At 48.4% G+C, this 26,280-nt stretch overlaps 6 protein-coding genes across 6 annotated transcripts; all 6 read left to right on the top strand.

Annotated features, from left to right (window-relative positions):
• Nucleotides 1–1,020: 1,020 nt before the first annotated feature.
• DQ04_00031050 (hypothetical protein) lies at nucleotides 1,021–13,446 on the top strand (the record flags this gene model as incomplete). The annotated part of the gene is made up of 1 exon (XM_009307898.1): nucleotides 1,021–13,446. The coding sequence occupies one exon, from the start codon at nucleotides 1,021–1,023 to the stop codon at nucleotides 13,444–13,446; it is 12,426 nt and encodes a 4,141-aa protein (XP_009306173.1).
• Nucleotides 13,447–13,772: 326 nt separating this feature from the next.
• On the top strand, nucleotides 13,773–15,455 carry DQ04_00031040 (hypothetical protein; the record flags this gene model as incomplete). The annotated part of the gene is made up of 1 exon (XM_009307897.1): nucleotides 13,773–15,455. The coding sequence occupies one exon, from the start codon at nucleotides 13,773–13,775 to the stop codon at nucleotides 15,453–15,455; it is 1,683 nt and encodes a 560-aa protein (XP_009306172.1).
• Nucleotides 15,456–15,785: 330 nt separating this feature from the next.
• DQ04_00031030 (hypothetical protein) lies at nucleotides 15,786–19,067 on the top strand (the record flags this gene model as incomplete). Its single annotated transcript, XM_009307896.1, has 1 exon — nucleotides 15,786–19,067. The coding sequence occupies one exon, from the start codon at nucleotides 15,786–15,788 to the stop codon at nucleotides 19,065–19,067; it is 3,282 nt and encodes a 1,093-aa protein (XP_009306171.1).
• A 250-nt stretch (nucleotides 19,068–19,317) lies between these two features.
• Nucleotides 19,318–22,188, top strand: DQ04_00031020 (hypothetical protein; the record flags this gene model as incomplete). Its single annotated transcript, XM_009307895.1, has 1 exon — nucleotides 19,318–22,188. The coding sequence occupies one exon, from the start codon at nucleotides 19,318–19,320 to the stop codon at nucleotides 22,186–22,188; it is 2,871 nt and encodes a 956-aa protein (XP_009306170.1).
• A 273-nt stretch (nucleotides 22,189–22,461) lies between these two features.
• On the top strand, nucleotides 22,462–23,025 carry DQ04_00031010 (hypothetical protein; the record flags this gene model as incomplete). The annotated part of the gene is made up of 1 exon (XM_009307894.1): nucleotides 22,462–23,025. The coding sequence occupies one exon, from the start codon at nucleotides 22,462–22,464 to the stop codon at nucleotides 23,023–23,025; it is 564 nt and encodes a 187-aa protein (XP_009306169.1).
• A 330-nt stretch (nucleotides 23,026–23,355) lies between these two features.
• On the top strand, nucleotides 23,356–25,428 carry DQ04_00031000 (putative cyclic nucleotide-binding protein; the record flags this gene model as incomplete). The annotated part of the gene is made up of 1 exon (XM_009307893.1): nucleotides 23,356–25,428. One exon carries the CDS (start codon nucleotides 23,356–23,358, stop codon nucleotides 25,426–25,428), a length of 2,073 nt encoding a protein of 690 aa, XP_009306168.1.
• Between the last annotated feature and the right edge of the window lie 852 nt (nucleotides 25,429–26,280).

The following is a 26,280-nucleotide window of genomic DNA, read 5'->3' as shown; positions in this document are numbered from 1 at the left end:
ACTAGAGAGGCGTAGCAGTAGTAGTAGGTGCACCACTGTGATCGCACGATTTTTTTTTCATGATGGCTGCCATTGGAACCTTCGGATTTGGCAGCCTGAATTTTTTACTGCGGTCACGAGGACTGTGCTCCATATAGGATTTTTTCTCGGCCTTTTGTTCTCTTTTATGTTGGGATAGGAATTCTTCTTTTTGTTTTTCTTACAATTTCCTTCTCGATGTGGGGATTTGCCCGTTCTGTGCTGTTGCGAAATGTTGTGCGTTTGCTTCCTCGCCACACGCCTCTTCAACCTTTTGTTAGATCTCGCCAAGCAACATGGTCTGAGTGACGTGCTGGGTGGTGGTGTACGTCGTGGCCGTCATCGTAAAGTGGTTTGTCGGGTTGTTCCGCAAAGAAAAGAAGAACGATACGGTCGAAGCTGATAAGTCGCCAACACCGCTCGCTGAGGAATCGGCTGACGGATGCTCTTCTGGAACCTGACGACCGCGATTCCGTCGTGGTGGTGAAGATGGTGCTGCAGCGAAGACGCTAACCACCAGCAGCGACGAGTAGACACGCAAAGATTGTAAGAAAGTACCACTGTGAATGCGGTTGTGTATTTATATGATGGCTGCCATTGGAACCTCAGGATTTGGCAGCCGGAATTTTGCGGCGGCAGCAGAGGCTTTCCTCTTCTTGATATTTAAATTTGGTGCTTGCTAAGTTTTTGTATTCAAAACAAAAACGGCACTTTCTCTTCCTTTCATTTATTCCGTTGCATTCACTCCTATGTGCAGAGAGGAGCCTTCATTTGTTTCCTCTGTGCTATGGGGCATGCCTACCAAACTGTGACAATTGTTTGTTTTTCCTTTGCTTCTTCTTTAAACACACACACACGCATACATACTATCTCAATACCCATATGTGCATATATGTATACATGAGCAACCCCTAGACTTCACATTATCTACCTCCTTCTTAAGACGTTGTTTCTTGTGCTTGCTGCGGAGGTGTATCCGTAGTTCTGAAGCGTGAACAAGCAATGCGAGGGGCAGGTGGGTGGAAGCCCTCGACAGATGTCGTTCGCAATGCTGCATCAGCGACGACGGTATCGCTGCTATCCAGCGAGGCTAATGTAAGTAACAACGATGCCTTGCTCCTTCGGCCAACAATGTACGAGGCGAAGTATGTACAGCCAGCGCCATTGCTGAAGGGTTTTCTGTACATGCAGGACCCGAATGAACTATCCAACAAAAACGATGGCGTGGAAATAAACAAACTAACCATCTCACAATTGTACAGCAGCGTATATCTTCCCTATGTACAGAAGAAACAGCGCCAAACTGAGGTGGGATTCCCCCTTTCATCGGGGCCACCTGACTTTGACAGCGAGTCGCCGACGGATCCAGAGAATGTGATGCGGTACATTAAGGGTCTCTCTGCTGTGCACCGCAGCCGACTTGATGATCCAACGCCTTTTCTTTTGTACGAGACTCTTGTTACAGGATTTATGGAAAGTGCTGCTTCCATATCCACTCAGGCTGGTGCTGAAACAAGGGACAATTCATTGAACGGCGATCAGTCGTCGTTATTGAGTTCGCATGATGAGGACGTACCTGGATCAGTTCCAGTGCCGCGGTTTCAGTCTTCTACTCCGGAAACAGAAATGGTGACATTGACGTTGTCCATGTGGCTGTCGAACATTCGACAGTTGGAAAACCTTGGAATCACTATGCAGAAGATAGGGGAATCTCCAGCAGCCACCCGGGCTTTAACTCCATCAGTTGTGATGTCTGCACTTGAAAACTGCAGGGAATTGGTGATGGGGGACCAGTGTTCCCAGGAGCGGAAGGGCGAGTTGTGTAGCTTGATGGGGTTTGTTGTCCTCCCGAGAGGCGAGGTTCGAGAGGTGTTGGAGTATGTAGGCATGGTTGAGGAGTACAACTCCCGCACTAGATCCCGCATTGTACCCAGCGCGTTACCATACTACGAGGAAGTGCTTCGGAGTTTCAGATTGAGTTCACCGACACAGTACGTCATGTCGTCCCCTGTGGATGCGCATCACAGTGAAACCGCAAAGTTGCCCCTCATGTTGTCTGAAGGGACTAGTGTCATCTCTTTTTGTGTTTCACCATGTGGACGACTTTTGGCAGTGGCAGCTGTTTCTGGCATGTCAATTTTTGAAACCGCTACTGGAAAGCTATTGGCGAAGTCTACAGATGTGGATATGACGCGGTCTTTGTGGATTATGCAGTTTTCTAGTGACTCTACGAGGCTTATTCTCACCACACAAACGGGATTGCGTCATGTGCTTTTAAATACCTCACTAGGGTACGTTGGTGAACACAACACAGACTACCCAGCTATACCTACCAAAGTTACAGAAGAGTCTATTGATTTTCTCTTTTCTCCACGGCTCACCAGTGGCCGAAAGAGTTCTTTATACCTCGTGGCCTCTGGAAAAATAGTTTTGGACCAGCTTGGCTACTCCTCGGATAAGGCCATTGATGGTTTTGTTATCTGTGCGCACCTCCACAGCGACTTTGTGGGGGATCTGGTAGTTCTGGAAGCCTCTGACGATGTTTTTACCCTCCATGTGGAGAGAAGAGTGGTTACGCTATCGCAAGGATCCTACAGCTGTTGTGGCGTGGTCCCTAACAATGCCCCTTGGCACTTTATTTACTGCAAGTGGAGCAAGGGTGCTTGGACACTCGGCATAGACAGTACATTGGTGGAATTGCGCGGCGCCCGCACCAGTCAGCCAAAGATGACGAAAGTCATCGGAGCAACGATCCTTGATGGCACTGGTCATGTGGCTTCACTTGTGGCATGGATCAGTGATAGTTGCGATACCCGGTTGATTAGGCGTTTTTCAACGGAGAGAAAGCTGGACGTTGCAGCAAAGCCCTTATTCCACCTTCCGTTGGATGAAAGCGAGGGACTCTGGATAAAGGAGCTGGCTGCGATGCGAGCCCTCACTATTCCAGAGCAAAACGTTCTCTGGGATGATACCGTACGTTGCCCCTGTACACCTTCAGAATCTTACGATCACAATGTCCGACTTCCACATCAACTGTTGCTACAAGCAGATATTATGATCAGTGACTACCAGGTGCTTATTGTGCTTCCATCGGTCCATAAAGGTGGTGACGGAATTGTCATTGGAGTCCAACAAGGGGCAAACTCCATTGGTCGTGTGTACCGGTGTCCTGGAAGCTATTCGCAGACACTTTACTTCCTCTCTCGTGACGAGTCCTCTCTATACGCGATTCAGCAGCGTTTCTCGACGCTCTCTGTGACCACTATCTCTACAGTTTCGAGAAGGGATCACACACTACAAGAGAGCGGTATTGTACGCAACGATATTCCGCGAGGCTCACCAGAATGGCTATGCAACGAGATTTTAAAACGAATATGCATTGAAGGCATTGATTTGCTCCGGATCCCACCTGAGATGAGTCCGTTACGAACCGAAAACCTTTGGCATCTCTCTGCCATTTTGCATGGTGCTAAACGGACATCTAACCGTCTTAAGTTGGTGGCGGTTATGACGCTGGCAATGGTGCACTTTGAGCGCCTGCTGTCGGAAAATGTGGAACCGCTTTCGCATATTTCTGCCTCACTTAGCCGTTCATGCAAGCAGATAATAGAGTGGTTCCCTGAAGGTTTTATTCGCGATGTGGCCGCAGCTTTGGTCAGGACGGGTGCAAGTCAATCGCTTACATTGTCTGATAAAGTCGATATTCTCATACACGCAGATGAATCTAAAGCAGCGGACCTCTTGGACGTCTGCATGTGCAAGGAATCTTTATACAGTATACTTTCATTTGTCGTCAATGATAACCCGGCTAAAATTATACTTATTGCGAGTGGCCTCCTCCGTCGCTGTAGGCTGGAGGAGGATGGTACTTCATTGGGCCGTGGAGTGGTGCATAAAATGCTGTGGTTTTCGATCATTTCGGTACAAGTCTTGCATGCCCACGGACAGGACAGTCTTGTTGCAAGTTTGCTTGAACTTTTTGAGCAACACTCGAGACGCCTCCTCGTGAAGCGATCATGGGATGACAGTGTGCAGCAAACCGTAGTTCACACAGGTTTTCTGCCGATGCTCATTGCTGTTGCTAGGTTGTGCCCGGACGCCGTCACATCGGGTGTGGAGAAGGCACTGCTAAGTCTCCTTGACACAGCACCTCCATGTGAAAGCGAGACTCCGTTTTTAGTCAGTTTCGAAACGAAAGAGGCGTGCGATGTTGTGCCCTCCGCGGATGATGCCGCCTTTAGATTTTTTCTTGACTATAAGAAGGCGACATCCGTGGCCATCACGAAGGAAGTGTCGTCATCGGAGGTGATCGTTATAGTTTCTGAGCCTACATCTGTGAAGCCGTCCAAAGTTGTTTTGAGTGACGTGACGCAATTTGTGAAGGTAGGTGGATCGACATTGTTAGTGTTTGGGGAAGGTGAGATTTCACTTACCATTCTCTGCGTCTACAACCTATCTGTTGGAACCCCGTGGAGCTGTATTATGCGTGATGGAATCTTGTATCTTCTAGTGGCTGCAGCGCGGTACTTAACCGTGACGCCGAAGCCATGTGATGTGTTTCTTGCACCTTTGCTGAGACATGGACTGAACACAAGGATCTTGGCAACACGCGGGTTGGATGTTCCTGGTCGGGTAAATGAATCGAGATATGCAGTTGAAATTCTAAACAATGAGAGCGATGGAAAGGTGCTTGTCGATGAGGTTTGGAAAAATATGAGGGGTTGTGTGACTTTACCGATGCGACCTGCTATTCAGGCACTTCTTTCCTTACTCATACACAGTGGCTTGACACCACAACAGGCGGAGGATGAGCTGAAACTACGATGGTTTAGTGGTGAGTGGGGAAGCAAATTACAGGGAGCTGGTAAAGATGCTGCTCGTCAGTCCTTGGTTGACCTTGCAAAGTGGATTACTTCATCGGTGTTTCACCAATGTGGTGCCCCTTCGCTTTACACACGCCGAGCTTCGAATGGACGGCGGCAGACGGTTGAATGTTCACTGGGAAAGTCACGTTCGACATCTGATCTGCAGGCCAGCACAAGTGCCAGACGAAGTACAGTTAAAGGAACACTGCAGAGCCAGGATACATTGGATCAGGTGAGGGCTCTATTTACCAAGGGTATCACCCCTGGTGAACTAGAGAGCATCTTGGTGGAGCGGACCGCTTCTGCACTGAATACAGCTCGTGGTCTTCAACTTCTTTCTTCCCTATTGACAAAGATCACGAAGCAGGAAACTGGAACGCTCCATGGGATTCTTGAGGTTCTGTGGCTTCTCTGTGGGGAAGGAAGTGGGAAACATGTGGTCGAGAGTCTTGTAGGATCCGGCTTGGAGTTGGAAATGTGTGTACGTGTGGCCTTTCATTCCGTTCTGGAGAAGTGTGAGAGTTTTTTAATAACTGGTTGCCCCAAGGATATGTCTTCACAGACGGTCTTGACATCACCAGCGCACAACGGGGCCTTGACTGTCTTCCTCCTTGCCATTATGTGTCATCCGTGGGACGCCGTAGACTGTGAGCTCTTTACGCGCAGCGGGAGTGAGGGTGGGCTGACAAGTATTTTGGCACATCTTGAGGAACAGATGAGCATGCCGACGTACGAAGTTCCACTGACGAGTCCGTGGCGTCTCCGACGCGATCAAAAAGATGGGACAAGTCCGACGAAGGAACAAGCTGCTTGGAGTGAGCTGATCGGTATTGTGGAGCACGCTTCTATAAACTGCATTTTACCGAATGGTTTCTCTGTCGCTATTCCCGACTTACAGATGTCGGTTTCGGCAGAAGGTATCACCTTTGAAAAGATCATGTCAAGCTCGTTGATTTTGCGCGCGGACGAAGGGTGGCCCATGTCGCGTCTCCCACCATGTTTCAGCGGTGTCCCGCGCGTTTTCTACTATGAAGTGACCATGACATCACCGTGTTACCGGCTCGCACTCTGCTTGGGCCACTGCCGTGGTGACCTTGACCGCAGTGTCGAGGTAGCATACTTCTATGAGAACTCCGGTGCAACACACGACGTTTCTTGTCTTCCGTTTGGAGAGGGCGACACAATTGGCTGTGGAATTGTAGCCATGACGCGACGAGTCTTTTTTACGCTTAATGGTGTCTTCATCTCCTTTATGGGGATGGTTCACACTAAAACAGAGGTATTATTCCCCACACTTCGCATTAGCAACAAGGAGCGTGCAAGCTTCACTGTGAATTTTGGCTCGACTGCGTTCTGCTACGATTTCCGACGGCTCCACCCCGCATTATGTGTTTCTTGTTCTCCAACGTGGTATGATGTTGCTTCGACGGCGGAGATTGCACTTCATTACGTCACAGCTCGTGCGTGCTCCATGCAGGACTTGAGTATGCCTAGTGCGCGATCGTTCGTTGTTGACTGTTGTGAGGTGGTATGTCGCCGCATCAATCGAATAACATCTTCGGTCATGAATGTTGGTGTCGGCAAAAATGATAGTTCTGAAAACCGTAATCAACAAGCAGTACTTATCGCTGTTGCTGAATCCTCCATTATGAATTTCATTGCTACACTGCGCCACATTTTACGAGCCACAAATCCCCACCCGCTTCCTGATGTCGTGATCGAAATGGTATTTAACGCAGTGACTGTTCTCATGATGTTACCTCTTTACTCCATCCAAATGTCCACCATCAGCTTTCTACCAGAGCTTTTGCCCCATATTCGTCAAGTGCGGGATCCAAACGCTTCTGCTAAACTTGTCAAGACGCTGTTTCTTCACGCCAAGGTGCCGGTTGATCCACGAGAGACAATTACGTTTGTCCCATTTTGGCAGCAGTGCGATACGCGTTGTGTATCCATCACGCACATGCAGGTGGCGTATATGCAGCCCGAGGCTCAACGGAGCATCATTCTCGGCAATGTTCTTCCACGAACAGGGAAGGTTTCGTTTTCAGTGCGTGTTTTTCGTAAGGGATTCTCGAAGAGTCATTCGCTAAAAGGTGGGTATTACGTTGGAATATCGATTGCTAACCTTGCGCCTCTGTCGCCGACAAGCAACTCACAGAGCTGGAAAGCTGTCAAGCCGCCTGTTGTATGGGCCTTACATGATATTTCGCCACAACTTCCCCACGCAGCGAACCCAACAGTAAAACCAAACAATTTCCATCGAACTTTTGGGAGTGGTGAAGCGATTCGTGTAGTTATTGATCGTGATGCTCAGACAGTAAGCTTTTACCGTGATGATGATTTCCTCAAGACACTCTTTACGGATATTCCGTCCAACATCGATCTGGTGCCATTTGTTCAGCTTTACAATGACGATGCATCAGTCTCAATTGGTGCTGGGGACATGACAGCACCCATTTCGTCTGCGACACTCCTCGGCGCTGCCTCTGTTGATGTGCTACGCTGCATGCTGACACTGGAGCCATTTGAAAGTCTTGTCGCAGATGGACTTTGCCAAGAACTTAATAACGCTGCGTTCCCCAATGTAACGTTGGCCCTTTTCAAAAGCACACCGGATCCACGGGTGCTGCAACTTTGCAGTCGCAATGGTGAAAAGGTTTTGGTGGTGGTACGTCGTTTAATGCGGTGGTGGGCCAAATTTTCTATTGGCAATGTGTCTTACTACGAGCACATCAATAACCTTCGTACGGCGTCTTTTTTGACCATGAATGGAACATTTGATGTGAATGATCCATCTGCACCTCTCTCCGGTGTTCAACGCTGCATTGCGAGTTTGGTTTCTACTTTGCACCGGCTTGCCGTTCCCCTCGTCACGACACAGGCTCTATGTCTTGTCGAGACACAACAGCGTCGTCAGATACTTGAGAATGAGAAGGACCAGTGGGACTACCTGTTCCATGGTGTCCGTGTCAGTCAGTTTGTTATCATTCAACGACTATCACAGCGGATTTCGATGTTTGAATCACCACGTATCCCTGATGGCTACGCTTTTTCAGCTGTTCTGTCACACCCCGGCTTCGACTTCTCCCCTCGTTACTGCGGTCGCCTAGCGACAGTGCCGAGTGATGCGGGAAATACAACAGCACCTTTTATAGCCATCGCCGAGCCGGCAGTGCCGCTCAAAGGTCGGTTTAATGTACGATGTCAGCTTCTGCGAGGTCATACTGGTCAGATTTTGGGTGGCGGGTACTACTTTGGTGTTTGTGTGTCTTCTTTCGATTGGAAGCGACGTGATCTCAATGTGGGTATTCCAGAAGTGTGGGCAATCCACGACATGGACGACACCCCTTGGAGGTTGCGACACTTATATCCAGCTACTCGCTTTCAAATTACGGCAGATCCCAACTGCATCCTCGTGAGTGGTGATATTATACGCCTCGAAATTGACCGTGACGAGGGAACGATGCATGCGTACCGCAAGAGTGCTAATCAAGAAGAAACCCTATTGGGTCTTGTTTTTGACAACATACCAAATGAAAAAGAACTCTTTCCATTCGTGCATCTCTACAACACGGATGCTGTTGCTGTGCTTTTACCATCTGATGGCGACCGTCCGGCAATAAGGACAACCGTTCAACAGCCACATTTTGCCCTATGTCTTTCAAATGAGAAGCGGAATTGCGATGGCTGTGTTGCACAACATGTTGAGACACGTTTGACATCTCAGGTGTGGTACAAATGTAATGAATGCGTTGACTATAACTTGTGCAAGTGGTGCTTTGAATTCTGTACTCATCCCCGACATGCCTTTACAGAAATGGGAACACATCCTCTCGTGTACAGTAGTGCTCCTCCCAAGTGTATTTCGGTAGGAATGGACCTGGTGATTCCAGGTACTAGCGCATTGTACCTAAAGAGCCGAGGTTGTCGTATGGACGAGAAGCGTATAAACTGCGTGGCAGAGTCAAGAGAGAGCAGAGCTATGGCGATGTGGGGTATTGTTTTTAAAAAGACAGCCACCTTCACTGTTGTGGTGGAAACACTCAGTGGTGAACCTTTGTGCCTTGATAGTTCCATGTTTGTTGGCATTGGTGAGGCTGAGGAGGTTGTTTCTTTGTCACCAGAGGCTCTCCGCAGCCGGTGCATTTCAGGGGAAGCTGATATTGTCTCTATTTGCAGTGATTCTTCACTGAGTCGTAAGCTAACTTCCCCGAGTCTTTCTCCTTGTGGCCTTCATCGCGGCTCGACCATCACCATCGAGGTTGACGCCGCGTCGGGGTTGGCGACTATTCGGCGAGATTGGGTAACACTCGGCACACAGCCATTCTCTGCCACCCGCCTCTCCCAACCTGTCAACCTGGTGGGATTTGTGCTGTTTGGACAGAAGAACGTCATCGCTTCCATCTACCCCGAGGAGTGCCCAACCCTCTCTGGTGTCGTGGAAGGCGTGGATAAGGGCTTTGTTCGTGTGTCATGCCAAGGGGGGATGCGACTGCTAAAGCCAGAGCACTGCCGAGTGCCCCTATATTCATGTCAAAGTCCACCAAAACCAAATACGTTAGGCTATGTATTTGTGAAGAAGAAACTTGTTCAATGTAACGTTGTCGCTGTGGAGAAGGAAGAAGTCAGACTACATTTTCCCGCTGATGATGTAGGACAGACGGTGCCGTATACTCATTTTCTAACGAGTCGGTGCGATGTTATAGCAGAGGAGAGATCGCTTCATCGTGAGGTTGGTGAAACAGGCCTCACGGTTAGTGATGGTTTCGTTATTTCCAGGCTGCTTCTCATTCTTTCATGTCTGTGTGAAAATGAAGCTCTTTCTCCTCTTGTACTGTCGCACTCTCCTGGGCTCCTGAGTGTCCTCAGTCGTCTGGCTGCGGTGGAGATCAACAATGATGCTCCTACGGAGTTTATTCAAGAAGTTCGCACGGCAGTAGCTGTGACATGCAACTGTATGCGTGTGGTAACAGGAAACAGATGCCTTGAAGGATTCATGCCATCGCTTACCATTGATGATCATTGTTTAAAACCAAAACGTGGTATGCTTATGTGTGCTGTTGAGGGACCGTCTAGAGGAAATATTTTCGAGGTAGTTGAAATGGAATCAGGTGGTTTCTTTAAGGGTGCAGAACATCAGCTCCACTCTGTGAAGAAGGTGCTCCATACGAAAGATTGCATTCCTGTTAAACAGTGCAATGGGAAGCCGTGGTGGACATTGAATAATGGATTGCCCTGTAGCTTGCTTGAGCACACATTACGAGTGACACAACCTGAAAGTGGCACAAAGAATACCACTCTGGAAGGTGAATGGCAAGGCGAGGTCACGGTTCCAAGGAGTAGCACCGGTTCGATTTGGCTTCGGCTGATGGCGGATTGCACGGGAACAGGTGTCGTCAGTTTTCCCTCGTTTTCGGTGGAGTGTGTTGTCTTTGGTGAATACATGCGGTACAACCGAACAGTGCGTCTCTGTCTCTTCGATGCTGGTAAGTCGACAAGGTGTCGTGGGTTCCACTTTCAGAGTGGAAGTGAGGAAATGTCCTTTGATGTAGCGGTGACTCGCCTCGAGGCGATGTTGTCGGATAATGAAAACCCCAGCCTTATTGCCGTCATGAATGGAATTATTGACAGGGAAGGGCAAAGAGTGCTTGGTGCATGGAAGCCAAAGAATGATAGAGCTGGAACATTTGCAATGAATTCTTTCCATCGAGTGACATTCATTTCTCCTACGACAGAATTGGCGCACATTGAACCGCTCCCGGACTGCAAGGACCCTATAATACCACCACCACCCCAACGTGACATGGTGTCCACAATGCACCGCCTCGTGGTGCTGCTCGCCCGTCATTTGTATCTCTTTATTCTTACCAAAGGCGATGCGGTGACCAGAGACGCCATTCGTGGTATTATACACTTCCATTCTCACCCGTTGACGGACCGACTCCTCTCGACTTATGTGGATATGGATCAACTGCTGCGTACTGTATATGAGACACTTTATATCATCCTTGATCCCAACACAAAGCCATGGGATTCTACCACACTGTCCTTGTTGATCACAAAATGTGTCCTCCTCCGACCCGAGGTTGCCACACATTTTCCTAGTCTTCTTTGGGACTCTTTTCACGCTGTTGTTGCGGCCACGCATCAATGTGGTGAGGAATACCGTCATCACCTGATGAAAAATATAATTCTATTCGTTGAGAAGCACTGCCGTGGATTTGATGGTATTTACACTCAGCTCCTTTCCATATTGCTCACATGGGTGGACCGGGGTGTTTCGAGCTTTTTAAGCTCCTCTGAGATACGCAAAGACGTTGCTGCTGGTGTGGAACTTGTCATGAGTGTAGGGAAACCACTTCTTGATCAAACTATTCGTCATATTCCATTGGCGCCACTAAAGTGTCTGATTAACATGGCGAAGGCCTTCCGAGCAGGACTTCCACTACCTAAAACAGTTGACTTTGTCGAGGAGGAGACAACGGTGCGAAACATCTCCCCAGTTGAGGCAATCTGCACCTTTGGTGAGCTTATTGAAGGTGTTCTTAAGGTTGGAAAAGTCAGAAGTTCTTGTGCTGCAGGTGCGCATGGGAAATACTACTACGAGACAACGCTACCTGATAGACTTACTGCACCGTTTGTCATTGGGTGGGGAACGGAACAGCATTCGGAAGTTCCAAGCCAGCACGTTGGAAGTGATACATGCAGCTTTGCCTTTACAGGGAATGAGATTTCTTCAAAGAACAAAAAAGAGGAATATAAGCCTGGACAAGAGGTATTGCCCAAGTCCGTGATTGGTTGCCTTCTTGACATGGATGAGAAGTTAGTTGCCTGGTCTGTAAACGGCGCGTATGGCCCCTTTGTACCCATTCCGGTCGATCACGGGGATCATGGCCTCTATGCCTTCGCCTCAACCGGCTCCTGTAGTGGCATGCGGGTGTCACTGAGCGCCGCTCAGTTTATATACGTTCCCGATGGGTATTCCGATCTCTCGGGACGTTACACACGTGTCGTCATCTCAACCTTCGACGAGGAACTGGCGCAGAGCGCCCTGCCGGCTCGGCCCATATCCTTCTACGGGCAGTTGGCTTCGTACCTCTCCGACGTGGAGGAGTTAACATCGTCAAAGCCCAATGCAAACACCTCGTCCTTTTCGGCACTGTCATCAACGGCGGCTGAGATACCAGAACTGGCCCTTATGAGGCGCTACCCTTCAGTGATGCATCTCACCTACGATGAAAGACGGGAATATACAAAGGTGATTCGCGTTGCAGAGAGTTGCATGGCAACTGCACGCCGCTTTATTGATTTGGATAGTGATGTGGTTGACGGCTGCTTGTCAAGTTCTTTTCTGCTCATGAGGCACATAGTGCGTCGGTCGTTCAGTAAGAACCTCCTTGTGAGTATCCCGCCTGTTGAGAAGAACCCTAATCCACCAATCATCACGGTGCGGATAACAGAGTTATATTCAACTCTTCCACGCACGCCTGAAGTTGCTCTTCAGCGCTCTGTTCTGTCGCAGATATACAAACAAATCGGATCCTTCACAAATAAACAATTCAGACAGTCCCCCCTATTTAAGGTAAATCTGTACATCGCTGGCACAGGACACGCACCACACGATCTTGGTGGTCCGTACAGACAATTGTGGACGTTCCTCAGTGAAGAACTTATGGCACACCCGGATAAATGCTATCCGCATACAGATTACCATCGGAACCCACTTTGCCGCTACCTGAACAACTCCCATAGAGTTGCGCTGGTTCCTGATAGTTCGGCGAACTCTGAATATGACCTTGTTCTATTGAATTTCCTTGGAAAAACCATGGGTCATGCAGCAGCAGCTGGGTCTCCTCTTGCATTGGATTTTTCACCCTTTGTGTGGAAGTATTTGGTGGAGGACACCCTCACGGTAAAGGACTACTACAAGGACGTTGACAGTGTTGTGGAAAGGAGTATGGAAGATGGTGATTTTCTTATGAGTGGTATGGCCGAGGAAATCATCCCCAACCTTGCAGCAAAGGTGCTGGCACTTGGATGTGGTGGAGTCGGAGTAGAGAGTGAAGATGAGGAAGAGGAGAAGGAGTTGGTGAACAGGCGTCGTCTACTTGCGGAAGACTGTCTTGTTCATTCAATGGACCTGCAGCTGAATGCGATTCGCGAGGGAATGTGGTCAGTCTTGCCCAAGCGTGTCATCCGGTGTCTCTCGTGGAGGGAGCTGGAGCGGATGGTTTGCGGAGACTCGGACCTAACCCCCGAGTTGATGCGGCAATCCATCGAGGTGCAGCTGCAAGGAATCAGAGAACAAGCTTTCTGGCGCATCATTGATGAATTAAGTGTGGAGCAGCGCTCCTCCTTTCTGTGTTTTGCCTGTGGACAGAAGCGACTGCCCCTTATCCAGAAGATCAAAGTGACCGAAAATGCGGAGAGCACCGAACACTTGCCCCGGGCGCAGTCGTGTTCATCGCTCGTGACTGTCCCGCAGTACGACACCTACGAGCTTTTCAAGGATAAGCTGCTGATGGCTATTGCTCATGAAATGGAAATGGAACTGGCATAGTCGATGTATAACGGCTGCTTTGCCTTGGTTAAAATAAAATCAAAAACAACAAAGGCTGAAACAAAAGGAAAAAAAAAGCAAAATTTTCTCTTCTCTCTTTTTGTTTTGTTTTCGTCACGCCGGTTCTTGCCACTCGGATGGGGGCGTTTCATTTCGACTTATGTCTGGAGTTGCACACGGGTATTTCCCAGCAGTGCATTCAGTTGTTCTTTCGGTATGAGTGAGGGTTGGATGAAGGCGCGGCCTACACGCATACACACATACACACGTATGCCATGTATTCCATAGATATCTTTTTGCTCACCTTCTTCTCTCTCGAAGGTTGAATGCGCCGGGGAACACCGGCGACACATGCCCTCCCGCTGGTAGTGGCGTCATCTGGGTGCGCATCATGGGTAGATGTCCTTACCACCTACCAAACGACATGTGGGTTACTGCGTGGGATTTACCAGCCGACGACAGAGGAGCTGAACCGCGGCCTCTCAAGGATGGAGACGTCGTGGGGTGTTTCTCTTTTTTACTACGATATCGTCAAGGGTGTCTGTGGGTACAAGCAACCGGACACGCGTCTTGTCAGCACAGCTTTGGAGCGTTTTAAGCGCTGTGGAAATTTTTACGCCATTAAGCAAATTATGGAAAGTGATGTGGACCTCTCAACAAGAGAAGGGGCACGCTCGGCATTGATGTATGCCTCGTTTACAGGGATGTGGGAACACGCCTTTGCCCTCTACGAGAACAATACACGAATGCAACAAAATCTGGCAGATACACGTATACTGGTGAATATACTGGCAATTCACGGTCGCTGGAGTGACGCTCTGCGAGTACTATACCGCCGATCACCACCATTGTTGGGCCCAGGCTTTGTCAAACCGATTGTCCGCTCACTAGGTTTGGCAGGAGAGTACAAAAGAATGATGTGCCTTGTCGCTGCCACCTTGGCGCAAGGCCACACTATGGATGATAAGCTATTTTCTGTCTTGGTAAGGCCGCTTCAAAAAAATGGCCAGTGGAGCGCCGCACTAGATGCAGCTGTGGAATTAGGCTTGCTTTCATCTTCACGGGAAACCACTCTGAAAAACATGGCCATGTATGGTGGGCTTGTTGATTGCCTGTACTCTGCAGACCCGTACGACAACTTTACTTTACGCCAAATTGTGGATGATATCACTTATCGAATGCATCCGCGAAAAATGCGTCTGACGTCAGCTAAGAGGATGGAAACGAGATTTCGTCTATTAAACAGCAGTGAGATATTTCGAAAATATCGTCGCTACCTGAATCCACTGAGCTTGATCTATGTGAAGGTGTTGTCATTAAGTAATGTTCACTCACGGCCTGTGTCTGAGATTGCGGATGAAGCCTTTGATCGAGATGAGACACTTATTGTTCTGGATACAAATTTTCTTGTTCAATGCACGGCGAAAAATCTACCCCTTAGTCACTTTTACCCACCTATGCGAAAACAGTACCCGCAGCTTGAAGGGAAATCTCGCCTACGTGTGATAATCCCCTTCACAACTGTGCGTGAAATTCATCATCTTGTCTGGAGTCCTGGAACACAGTTAAAAAGAGCAGTTCGAGTTCTTTTGTGGTCCCGTGTGATGTCGTTTCTGAAGCAGCCCTCAGTTACTGTTCTGGCATTGTCTTCAGAGTACCCATGCACCTCGTTCTCTGTCGTCTCTCGTTTGGCATATTCGCGCCTAAATGAACCGGCTAGCGAGAATGATCCTGACATACGCATACTTAACACATGTGTTGCTCTTCAGCACGCATTTCGACAACGAAGCGCGGCTTCGCTTCAGGGAAACTCTCAGATGGCTGATGGGACTGTGCTTTTTTCATTCTTGAAGTACCATGTACGCCGCCATCACCGTGATGTTAGAGGGATAGCCTGCCAGCAGCTGCTCCTCTGTACATTGGACAAGCGTTTGTCTGCTGCGGCGGACGAATTGGGTATTCAAACGTTTCCGCAATTTCATGTGTTGGATAACAGCACCAGTTCTTGAGGAGAAGGACACATTTGGGGGGCGGGGGGGTATGGTTCCTTTCTCCTGCTATGTGTGAATTGTTTTTTTTTTTGTGATTGTTGTCTCTCTTAAGCCAGTGGGTTCTCAACCTCTGCGTACCCCGCACATCTGGTGTTTTTTTAAATTATTACTATTATTTTTCATTGTTGAAGTTTATCTTATTCTCGCCATATCATTCTTCATCTTGCTGCAGTCTCACATCCAGCTCCTTCTTCAAGTCATAGAGCAATGTCTACGATTCAAGCCAATTGCAGAGTGTGCCATCGGAATACAGGTAGGCTGGTTAGTCCCTGCGCGTGTGAGGGCTCGATGAAGTATGTTCATTCAAGTTGTCTATCGGACTGGGTCTTTTACCATCGATCACTCACTTGTGAGGTGTGCGGTACAACGTACAGTGTCGCAAAGGTTTTGTCTTGTCAGCGGAATGGCGCGACATGTGAGAGATACCTAGACCTTTTATGGATTTGCATGCGGCGCTTCATGCGGCAGAACCTACATACCCTCCTCTGGGCGCTGTTCCGCGTACTAGCCCTCATGCTTCCTATTCTGTGTATTGCAGTTTTTTACCGCGTCTTTGGCCCACTTCTCTCACCAAACTTGCCGTGGAGTTCCGTTACTCTATCATGGATCGATGTGGGCGATTACTCATTTTCCTCCTCTTTGGCTGCGAGTGTGGAGATAATGCTTCTTCAGAGTCCAATTTTCTTTCTCTGGGATGCGTGGCGAGGGTGGTACGCCTCAAACGAGGACATTCTTGTAGGCGTGATGCAACTTGAAGCAGAAGAAATGCAGACAGCGGCGGAGAGATTTATCCCCAATGAACGCCTGACGGAGTCAGATGAGGAGCCTGACGAGGAATTCCTGCACACCACGAGTGAGAATCATGCACTCGAGCCGGCTCGACTCCCAGAGGAAAACGCGACGATTCTCGAGGCTATAGTCTCAGCGCGGTATCAACGAAAGGACTTTCCGAATACACATTGGCTGATACCATCATCGATGTTGCGCTTCAGCACACGGTTCATTCTCTTTTATTTATCTCTATGGTTGCTGTTTAAGCTAATCCCTGAGGGGCTGCATCGTGCGGCAACGGTGTTGTGGGGACTCTTCGACGGCACTCAACGTTGCGCTACTGGTGTCGAGCAAATCCTCATGGTGATATCCGAATCAAGTGGCGTTGCGCGTGTTCGGTGTGCCATGCTTTTCTCATTCGCTGAAGCTGTGATTTCTTCTAGTATGGTCTCCTGGACCCTTACATATGGCCGAAGAATGCTTGCTGTCTGGTTGTTGCTGTTTTGCGCGAAGCGATTGACTCGTATGCCGTATCGAAAGACAATTGCCTCCACAGTTATCTACCTGCGGGGGATACTGAATTTGCTTATGCTCGTACATCTCGCTCTTCCAACAGTGTGCTTTCTGACAATGGTTCTCTCTCTCGATTTCTTTGCGGCGGATACCTCGTTTGATGCAGATGACTATAAAGCAGCTTGGAAATTACTTGGCCTATCGTCCATGAAGCGTACATCTCGTGTTTATTCTACTGATCTACCACATGCTGTGGAGTCGCCATCACCAGTGACTATTTTGAAGGCATTAAATACTCTTTCGCAGGCAGAACTCGAAGATCAGTGTTGGAATTTTGGTGACACGTGTATTGTGAATAGCACAATGACTTCGAATAACGAAGTGTGGACGGTGGAAGGTAATGACCCATGGCTCTTTCCGCTCTTTGCTGCCACAGTTTTTGTGTCCAAAGTTGACATAATTGCGCTCATTACGACAGGATATATGGCAGTATTCTTTGCAGCCTTTGTTTACGGCCTTTTATGTATTGGTGTCGCATCACTACCCAGGGGTTGGGTTAGATGGAGTTCTCTTTGCCGAATTTTACATGCCAACGTCTATCAGGTAATCAGTTTTTTTGACGTGAAAACCTTACTTCTCGTCTATGGTGAGGTGGTTGCCCTAACAGTGTTTGCTTTGTATATACTTCTTCGGAACTCATTAACTTTGGTTCGTGTTATAGATCCAACTGTGTTGCCTGTGATGTTCATGGAAGGTGCTAACGCCTCCTCATCTGTTTGTTGGGTGCGAGTGCTGTTCCTTATCTACACGGCTCCGCAAGAGATTTTTGAAGCTCTTCACCAACGCATCACGGGCGCGGTGGGGAGTTTGTTTGAAATTGGTGAGGTGATGCAGAGGGGGCCAATTTCGCTGCCGCAATATTTTTCGAGGGTTGTCCGAGTTACTGCGTTCGCTGCATGCTATTGGATCTCTATTGTTCTGTTGATGACGGCATATACGATTCCTGGGATTTATATGGTAACTAGGCGGATGGGAATTGCTCGCGGTATTCTTTTTGCACATCTGAACGCATACAAAGGCGTACGCTTTATCTACCCAAATGCATTGCCCGTAGCTGTAGCGCAAATGAGAAATTTGGCTTTACAAGTTCCCTCTATGCTTGTTGATTGGAAGCAAAAGTGGTGGATCAGCTCGTGTTTGGGGTTGTGGCTGAAGAAAAGGTTAAACCCTGGAGAAAACCTCTTCTCATACGAGCTTGCACGCGTTCACGGTATGCCTTCGGATGTTCGCTTTGAGTTTGCTTTTGAGATTGAGACCACCTGTGCGCGTTTGAGGGAGTACACAAGAGATGGAAATGCGTATTTGTCCCTTCAGCGAATAGAAAGCGCTCTGAAATGTCATCTTTCCTCTCGACGCGCAAGCGCTAACACTTGTTATCTGACGGAGGAAGATGTATCCCTGCTGCATGATTGCTTGAGGCTTCCCAGTGTTCAGCACTCTCTGCGTTTTTTTTTGACGTGGGTGATTCTGGTGCTGGTGTTCCCTTGTTTAGTTGGAGCGGCGGTGCTCTCATTCCTGCGTAGTTTGTTCTCTACGCCGCACTGCTATACAGGCCCTTTGATTTCGATGGTCCTCATGTCATGGTTATTAGGCATTCTGGTGATGCTCTTGCTTTGCATTCGTAAAACTGCGCGAATAAACCTATTTGCACGATTGCGACTGTATCTCTTTTGTGGGTGCCACCACTTTACGACAATGGGCGGAGTCGTTTTTGTGGTGGTGCCTATATTTGTACAGGTTGGAGCTGTCACAATTGTTCCATATGCTTTGCATAACGCTCTGCTTCCGTTGATACTACGCCCAGGAGACACACCTGCTCTGAATCCTTTCATCTTCCTTGCTGGAGTCCTGGAAGCGTTGAACCTCACTGGAGGGAATTGGACAAGGAGAGAAGTTGCGAGGCGTGTGCTGACGCGACTACGCGACGTCGTGGGCCAGGGACCTCCGGTAACTGATGTGCCTTCTGCGGGCGGCTCCGACGCTGTGGAGGCTTCCACACGGCAAGACGGTGCTCTTGAGGAAGAGTCGAACGGCGGGGAAGCGCCCCGTACCTTTTTGATGCGCACAATTGACGCGTCGATGCGTTTGTGTAGAAAGAGTTTAGCATGGGCGAAATTCAAGTTACACACGGTGGGAGAAGCGAGCGTGATATTCCTCAAGAAGATGGCTGAAAGGGAAAGTGTCATGACGGTCATATTCGTGGACCGGCCAGTAACTGCCGAGTAAGTCTTCCGCACAATGCACCGCTCTCCTCTCCCTTGTCTACATTTTTTTTGTGTTTGTTGTTTAGTATTCATTTAATTCTGTGTTTCATGCCGGGGTGGCAGTTGTGGTAAAGTTGTAACATTTCTACTTTGCTTCTTTTTTTTTTTTCTTCTTCCTCGTCTTCTACTGGTGGATTTGATCACCTTTTTCAACACTCTTATCCACAACACACGATCTCTGTGAAACAGTTGCCAGCGTCTTCTTGGGAGCCATGGAGGAAGACAACCTGCGTGACTTAATGAACCGGCTGCGGTTCGCCACAGGGAAAGCCGCTGAAGCTCCTCTACCGGAGGCGGCGTCTGCGAGCATCGGTGACCAGTGTCTTTTGGTTCTTCAACAGTCTTTGCGTCGTCACCCCGCCTTGGTGGATGCACACAAATCGCGAGATGAACTCAAGAGAGGAATCATGGAGCAGCTGAAGCGTTCTATACAGGCTGATGTTGCCCCATCAAACGATGTGAGCCGATTACAGGGTTGGATCAACGAAGTGTCAGATGCTCTTGAAATTGAGCGATTATCAGCAGTCTACCGTGAACCGGAGCAGGTACATAATGAGGCTCAACAGCGTATCCTTGAGGAGCTTGGATTTGAAACCCTTCCGCAATTTTCACAGTTCAGTGTAGACGATTTATCTCCATGGAACTTACTGCTGACCCTCGTTTCGGGACCCCTCTTGTCAGTAGATGAAGTAAGGCACAGACGGATGGAAATGCATATTCCAAATCCTACTCCGGCAATGGTATCTGATCTTGTGGAGATAAACAATAATGTCTACTGTACAACATCATGGTTATCATTGTTAAACAGTCTTGGGGAGTTTCCAATCAAGACTGTTCGGCACGTTTGGCTTGCTGCCGTTTACTTTTTTCCAACGAGTGGCCCTGTTGTTGCGGCGTATCTGCGTAGGGAAATCGATGAACTGGCGAAACGACGGTGCCTCTGGGATGAACAGGATGAGGATGATGCCAAGGAAACATATCGTTCCTACTGCCGAGTGTTGAATTGCTTCTTCCGTCATCTACCACTCTGTTTCAGTGTAGATCTATTTAACCTGTTCTTTGACTTTTTGGAGTGTTACATAAAACCAGACGACTCGGCATTAGATAATGTCTTTAGAACAGCATTACAACGAGACATTGGGCACTGCCCTGCGAGTACGGACATTTGGAAGCAATACATTCGTTGGAAAGGCGATCGAATCCACGATATGCAGCGAAGACGGGAATGGGTACGAAAAATGTACGTTAGGGTGCTTCGGACACCATTGAATAATCTACAAGATGTCAAGGAGGACTATGATTACTTTTTGCGCGCTGAATACAGAGGAAGGCCTCCATCTGAGGGTCGCCTAGAGGAGCGCTTTGTTCGAGCGAAGGGTGCTGCATCGGAGATCAATCGTTTTTTGATGACCCTTCAGGGGGGTTGGACTGGTGGCATGCAGAATGGAGATGTATTTCCAAAGTCACTTTATCTCCCACGCCCAGTCAAACTGCGGCTGGACAACAGAAATAATATGGTGGACGATAAAGAGGAAAACATGCAAAGGTTGGAGGTCGAGCTTTGGTCACTTTGGACTTCGTTGATTGACCGTGAAACAGTCTCTTCGGCATATGCAGGAATTGAGCTCTTTGGGTATGAACGGCTGAGGTTTTTTCTCGCGATGCGAAGTAGTTCTTTTCCTCACCAAGCATTTTGCTGGATTAGTTACACCGACTACTGTCTTGGTCAGCAACCCCTTCTCTCTGAAGGAGAGCGTCAGCTAATGGCAAGGGGGGTTCTTGAAAAGGCTTCCTTTCTATTACCAAGAAACTTTTACATGCAGGTGGCGTACTGTGATTACATGTTGCGTGAAGTTGCAGATTCTGAATGTGCCCACAGAACCATAAAGGGACTACTAACGCAGCAGCGTCAACTCGTTGTGGATTACATCAAAAAGCAGCCTCTTGTTAGCCTTGACAAGGCGCTAACTGCATTGGAGAACATTACTCTGCTCTCTGTAAACTGGATGCGGTGGGGTAGCCTTGATAAGACAGTGACAAACACACAATATGTTCGTCTTGTGGCGCGTTTTACGATGCATCGGGTGGATTTTCTCTCCTTGATAATGGGTGTTGTGCGCCGCGCTTCTCGTGAAGACAGGAAATTCACACCTCACCGATGCCAGCACGCATTTAATACGTTTTGTCATTTTTGGATTAAACTGGAGCTCATCCGCAATCAATCCAAGGAAGAGGCAGTTATTATACTTCAGCGATGGAAGGATCATTTGAAGATGTTTTTGAGCTCCGCTAAAGACCGAGGATGGAGTTTAGTTGACTGTGGTGTTGATGAGTATTTCATATCCAGTTGTTCGGACATTTGCCATAGCCACCCCCAAGCTGTGGGAAGGGCTTTGGGCTTTATGGAAGAGGTGCGACTCACTGCTGTAGAATCTTGCTCATTTTGTTTGACAGAATTGGAAGCATTGGTGGAAACTACGAGACGTCTTCGTGACACATTCTTTGTTCTGGACAGCGACGCCAATAGTCTCTCGTCTTCCAAGTTGCCCCTTCATCTCTTCAGCATGAGACTGAGGGGTGCCACTGTGCCATTGCAAACCTATGACCATCACTTGTTTTCAGCCGAGTGTGCATGGCACGAAGGCGAGATGCCTCTGCTGCAGGTGGAAAAGCCCTCTGAGGAAGGCTGCTTCAACGGCACCGCCTCCCAGGGCCCTCTGGAGGCAATGCCAGATGATGCGCGTTGGGCGCCTCATATTCAAAAGCGAGCCTTCCCCGCAACAGAGGGCGCACCGAATGGGTCAAGAATGAACACAGGCCATGAAGTAAAGTGGAAAAAAATCAGACGGCCACCAAATCGACGTGTGCTGGTTACTAAGGGTGCACTCATGAAGGATCTGTCATTTGCAGTCCACGCTGTAGAAAGCGGCATGGCTGGTGCCGGGCCGGCTCTGCGCAGAGTTGAAGAAATGCTAACCGTGCAGATGCCCTCAGTCTACGAGACTGACATTTTGTTTCTCGATAAAACGGTCAACACGGGATGGCTGCTGGAGTTTCTTGAACGGATGCCTGCGCTACAATAAAACAAGGGGGAGCGACGAGGAAAAAAAAAAAGACAGAGAGGAGAATATTCAATAATGGAGCCCACACCGTGCGGGGTCCTTTGGTATTGTGGTTGAGTTGACGCCATCGAAAATATTCCCCTTCCCCTTTTTTTTTTACCCCCCCCCCCNCCCCCCCCCCCTACGGGAGATCTTTTGGTTGTGCCTGTGTGTTGTTTCTTTCTTTGTGACTCTGTGTGCGTGTACGATCCTTCTCTTGGGTGTCTTCTGTTAGGGGTGTTTAGCGTGTGCGCCATGCGCCGACAAGTAACCCTTCGGTGTGCAAAAATAGAATTCATTTCCCCAAAGCCGGAAGCGCCGATACAGACCAAGGATTTAAAGCCGATACCTTCGTCCTTGCTTTACCGAAAACTACTTAAGCTCTATCTCCGCAAGTTTGATACGGATCACAAGACAATAGTGGCTGCATGGAAGCAAACGAAGTTTGAGTTCTGGTACCACCGAAACGATGCGCCAGAAGAGGCTGCGATGCAGAATATCCGTGGCCAGCAGATTTATGAAGCTATCCGTGCTGGCTTGATTCCTGTCTACCGTGACAGTAAAACAAACGAAACCTACTTTAAGTACGATGCCGATACGTTAAAGGCGGCCCATAATCATATTGATCCTGTGGATGTCGAGGAGTTTATTCGCCGTTACCACGACAAGATTCCCACCGACGATGTTGCGGAGGTGAAATCAACACTGAAGAAACTCGGCCGTTGGAAGGGGCCCGATGTGCTGCGTGAAGAAGATCTCCACCGTGTGAAGCAAAAAGTGAAGAGGGTGAAAACAAAGTGTACAGATCCTGACGACTAATACCCTGCATTCTTTTTGTTGTTGTTGTTTTGCATGGATATAGTAACAATATGTGGAATTGGTTAAACTGTTCTTTTTCTTTTTCTTTCCTGGTGTGAGTGTACTCTGCTTCATCGTCGTTCGTTGTCAACTCTCACTGGTTCATTTTGTTCAGAAGATTTGCACTGAAGGAGGAAGACTTTCCCTCTCACCAGCCCCAGAAAGCAAGGAAAGGGGGAAAAAAACCAAAAAAAAAAACGACACCAGTAACAAAGAAGCATGAATTCTACATATAATGATGTAAATGTCGGCGATCATGACTGGCTCATCACTCGTACGAGCTTGCCTACGATGGATAATGTACTCGATGAGATGGAGCCGCTGACTGAGTTTGTTTGCCCGCCTCTTGTGCCCCCGCGTCGTTCCTCACGGCGGTATTCTTTGATGATGAATGCCTTGTGTATCGGCGGAGTTATCAGTGAATGGGAAAAGAAGGCGATTCTCGCCAGGTTGAAAACATGCTCCCCAGTTATCGAGGAGGACTTCCAGCGCCGTCTTGGTGTGGTCAACGAGCGCAACACAGCCGATTATGTCTGTGGAATTCAGCTTCGCGCCGCGGCGCGTACGGCCGTCGTGCAGGAGGAGCGCCGCCTAGAGTACGAGGAAAAGAATGAAAGGAGGGAGGCGGTCTTTGCCCGTCACAAGAACTTGACAAATATACTACATGATGAGGTCAAGATGTGCAGAGCAAGGCGATGGTACACCATAATTATTTCCCATGTATTCCTTACTGCCCTCATTAAAGAGCGAAGGGTCCACGAAGCCCGCGAAAAAATATCTTGGATGCTTCTTCCCATCATCAAAAGGCGTGCGGCTGTGCAGAGACGACGAGAAGAAGCCGCGCGCCTGACGCGAAGAAATTTGGACAACATACCATTCCCCACACCTACAGTTATTCACAGTATGCAAGGAACTTTTTTCAAGGGGTGGCCACCTCTCTTGTTGGAGATGTTGGCACGAAAGGCACGTCCACTATTTCTCAAGGCGGGTAATTTTTTGATGCACGAGGGCGACCTTGACCGTGCCATGTACATGATAACAACCGGTTCTGTCAGCGTCATCCTCAATGATAGTGCAAAGGGTAAAAAACGGACAAAAGAATGCAGCAAAGCCTGCTTCGCACTCACGCCGCCATGCTATGTGGGTGAGTTTGCTTTGGTATGCAAGGAGCCTCGAAGTGCATCTATACAGTGCGAAACAGATGTTGGTGCCTGGACGGTCTCACCTGAGGACTATGATGACGTGGCCCAGCACTTAAGCCCAGAGGTAGCATCTAAACAGCGAGAAGCAACTGATGTTAGACGACGAGCCAATTTGCAGAAGTTTTTTCCTTTACGTGTTGAATTTCTTCGTCATTTTCCCTACTTTGAAAAATTTAGCACCGCCGCCTTGAATCAGATCATCTCAGCCGTAGAGCCAATCGTGCTTCACGATGGTGATCCTCTTTTTTCAAAATCTGATATGGATTCCTCGGCGTACTTCATCCAGGACGGTGTGGCTATTCTTCTTGAGGAAGATGGAGAACGTAGGCCAGTCCCGCGTGGAAGCTGTGTGGGTATATTTGAATGTGCATGTAGCGTCAACGAAAGGAAAAAAGTTACAATCATTAGCAAGAACTATTGTGATATTTGGAGGATGCGTCGTGATGTTCTTTTAGATGTTGGAATGAGTGAGCCAGCTGCATTTTTGTACTGTCGTGGTGCTGCGAAGTCTTATCGTGCACAAGAGGTGGTTAAACCTACGACTGCCCCTGTTGCAGTGCGTAAGGATCCCTACGTTTTGTTTTGCCTCACTCGTCATTTGATAAATCGATTCTGGGAAAGAAGTGTTCCCGTGATTTATCTTAATGACGAGAAACTAGTGGTTCAGGGACAGCCGTTTCAGCAGTTTATTGTCTTGCACTCGGGGGCCTTTGAAACAACAGTTATTTCTGCGAGTGGTGAGCATATAACACTACGAATCACGGTTAATAGCGAGGGATCCAAAGTGGAGGTCCTATCCTCCTTGAATAGCGGCGGCAGCAGGAACACACGTGAGAAGGGGTCCGGATCAGAAGCAAAAATGTTCTCTAGTTTAGTTTTGGGGGCATACGAATATGCTTCAGGAATGTCTCAGTATTGCTCAACAGTGACTAGCTATGGATTGTCAGAGGCTTTTCTTGTGGACCGTGCGAGCTTTGATGCTATAGTGCCGCCTGAACTAAAGACCATCATGCAAGAAGATAAGAAGGCACGTGAGCTCGTTCAAGCCTCTTACAAGGAGCGTGATACGAACAATCTTACGGCACACATGCATCTCAGTTTTGCATCAACGTATCGCAAGGCAAAGGAGACAGTGACAAAATCTGATGGTAATTGGATGTGACTTTTTTGTGGAATTTTTATGTGTGCAGAGAAAAAAAACAACCAGAAAGGATCTGAGAGGATCATACACAGGTTGCCATGTAGTACTACGCCAGATTTTTTTTTGATATATATGTATATATATATTTATATATATACGAGAAGGTGTGCATGTTTCTTACTTTTTGTCATACACTGCTCCTTTACCGATTTCACTTTTTTTTTTTTTGACTTTGCTTTTTATGGACAGGACATTCCTACTCTTGGGGCGATACCGCTCCGAAATACATTGCAAAGTGGTTGAAATATTCTTGCAGCACACAATGAGCCCAGGCCGGATCCCTTCGCCACGTTACAGTGCAGCAAATGTGCATGTTGAGTATGAATACACACAAATACGTCCACGGTTTGTTTTCTTCGCTGACACATGCGGGTCTTGACTAAAACCAAATGGCAGCAACGCTATGAGCGGTGTACGGAATAAGGTGCTATACTCACGGTGACTTCTTCTCTCATTCACAGAGCTCTTATAGATATGCGAGGATGGCTTGCTCCATTGCTGTTTTTGCAGCTGCTATCCCAGCGCTAATATTTGGAATCAAGGTATTGAAATGGGCAACACTCCGTGTGGGTGAAATCGGTCCGATGCCCTCTTCTGTGTTCTGCAAGTGGGTGTGTGGTCTGTTGGCTCTGCAGATGCCGTGGGCAGCACTCTTTCCTTTTTGATTTGCGTCTGTGGCATGTCTTGGTGGATTCTGTGTTGTGACCGAAATGGCTGTGAAGGGAGCGGCCGCTGCTTCATTGCGTATTGGCAATGCGTCTCTCCCAAATTGATGTGCGTGCTGCGAAGAAGGGAACTCGAAGTGTGGATGAG

Source organism: Trypanosoma grayi (genome assembly GCF_000691245.1).
Source record: "Trypanosoma grayi strain ANR4 Tgr_3_V1, whole genome shotgun sequence".
Taxonomy (NCBI): domain Eukaryota; phylum Euglenozoa; class Kinetoplastea; order Trypanosomatida; family Trypanosomatidae; genus Trypanosoma; species Trypanosoma grayi.
The sequence above is the reverse complement of the archived record's forward strand: the minus strand, read 5'-3'. Positions and strand labels throughout refer to the sequence as shown.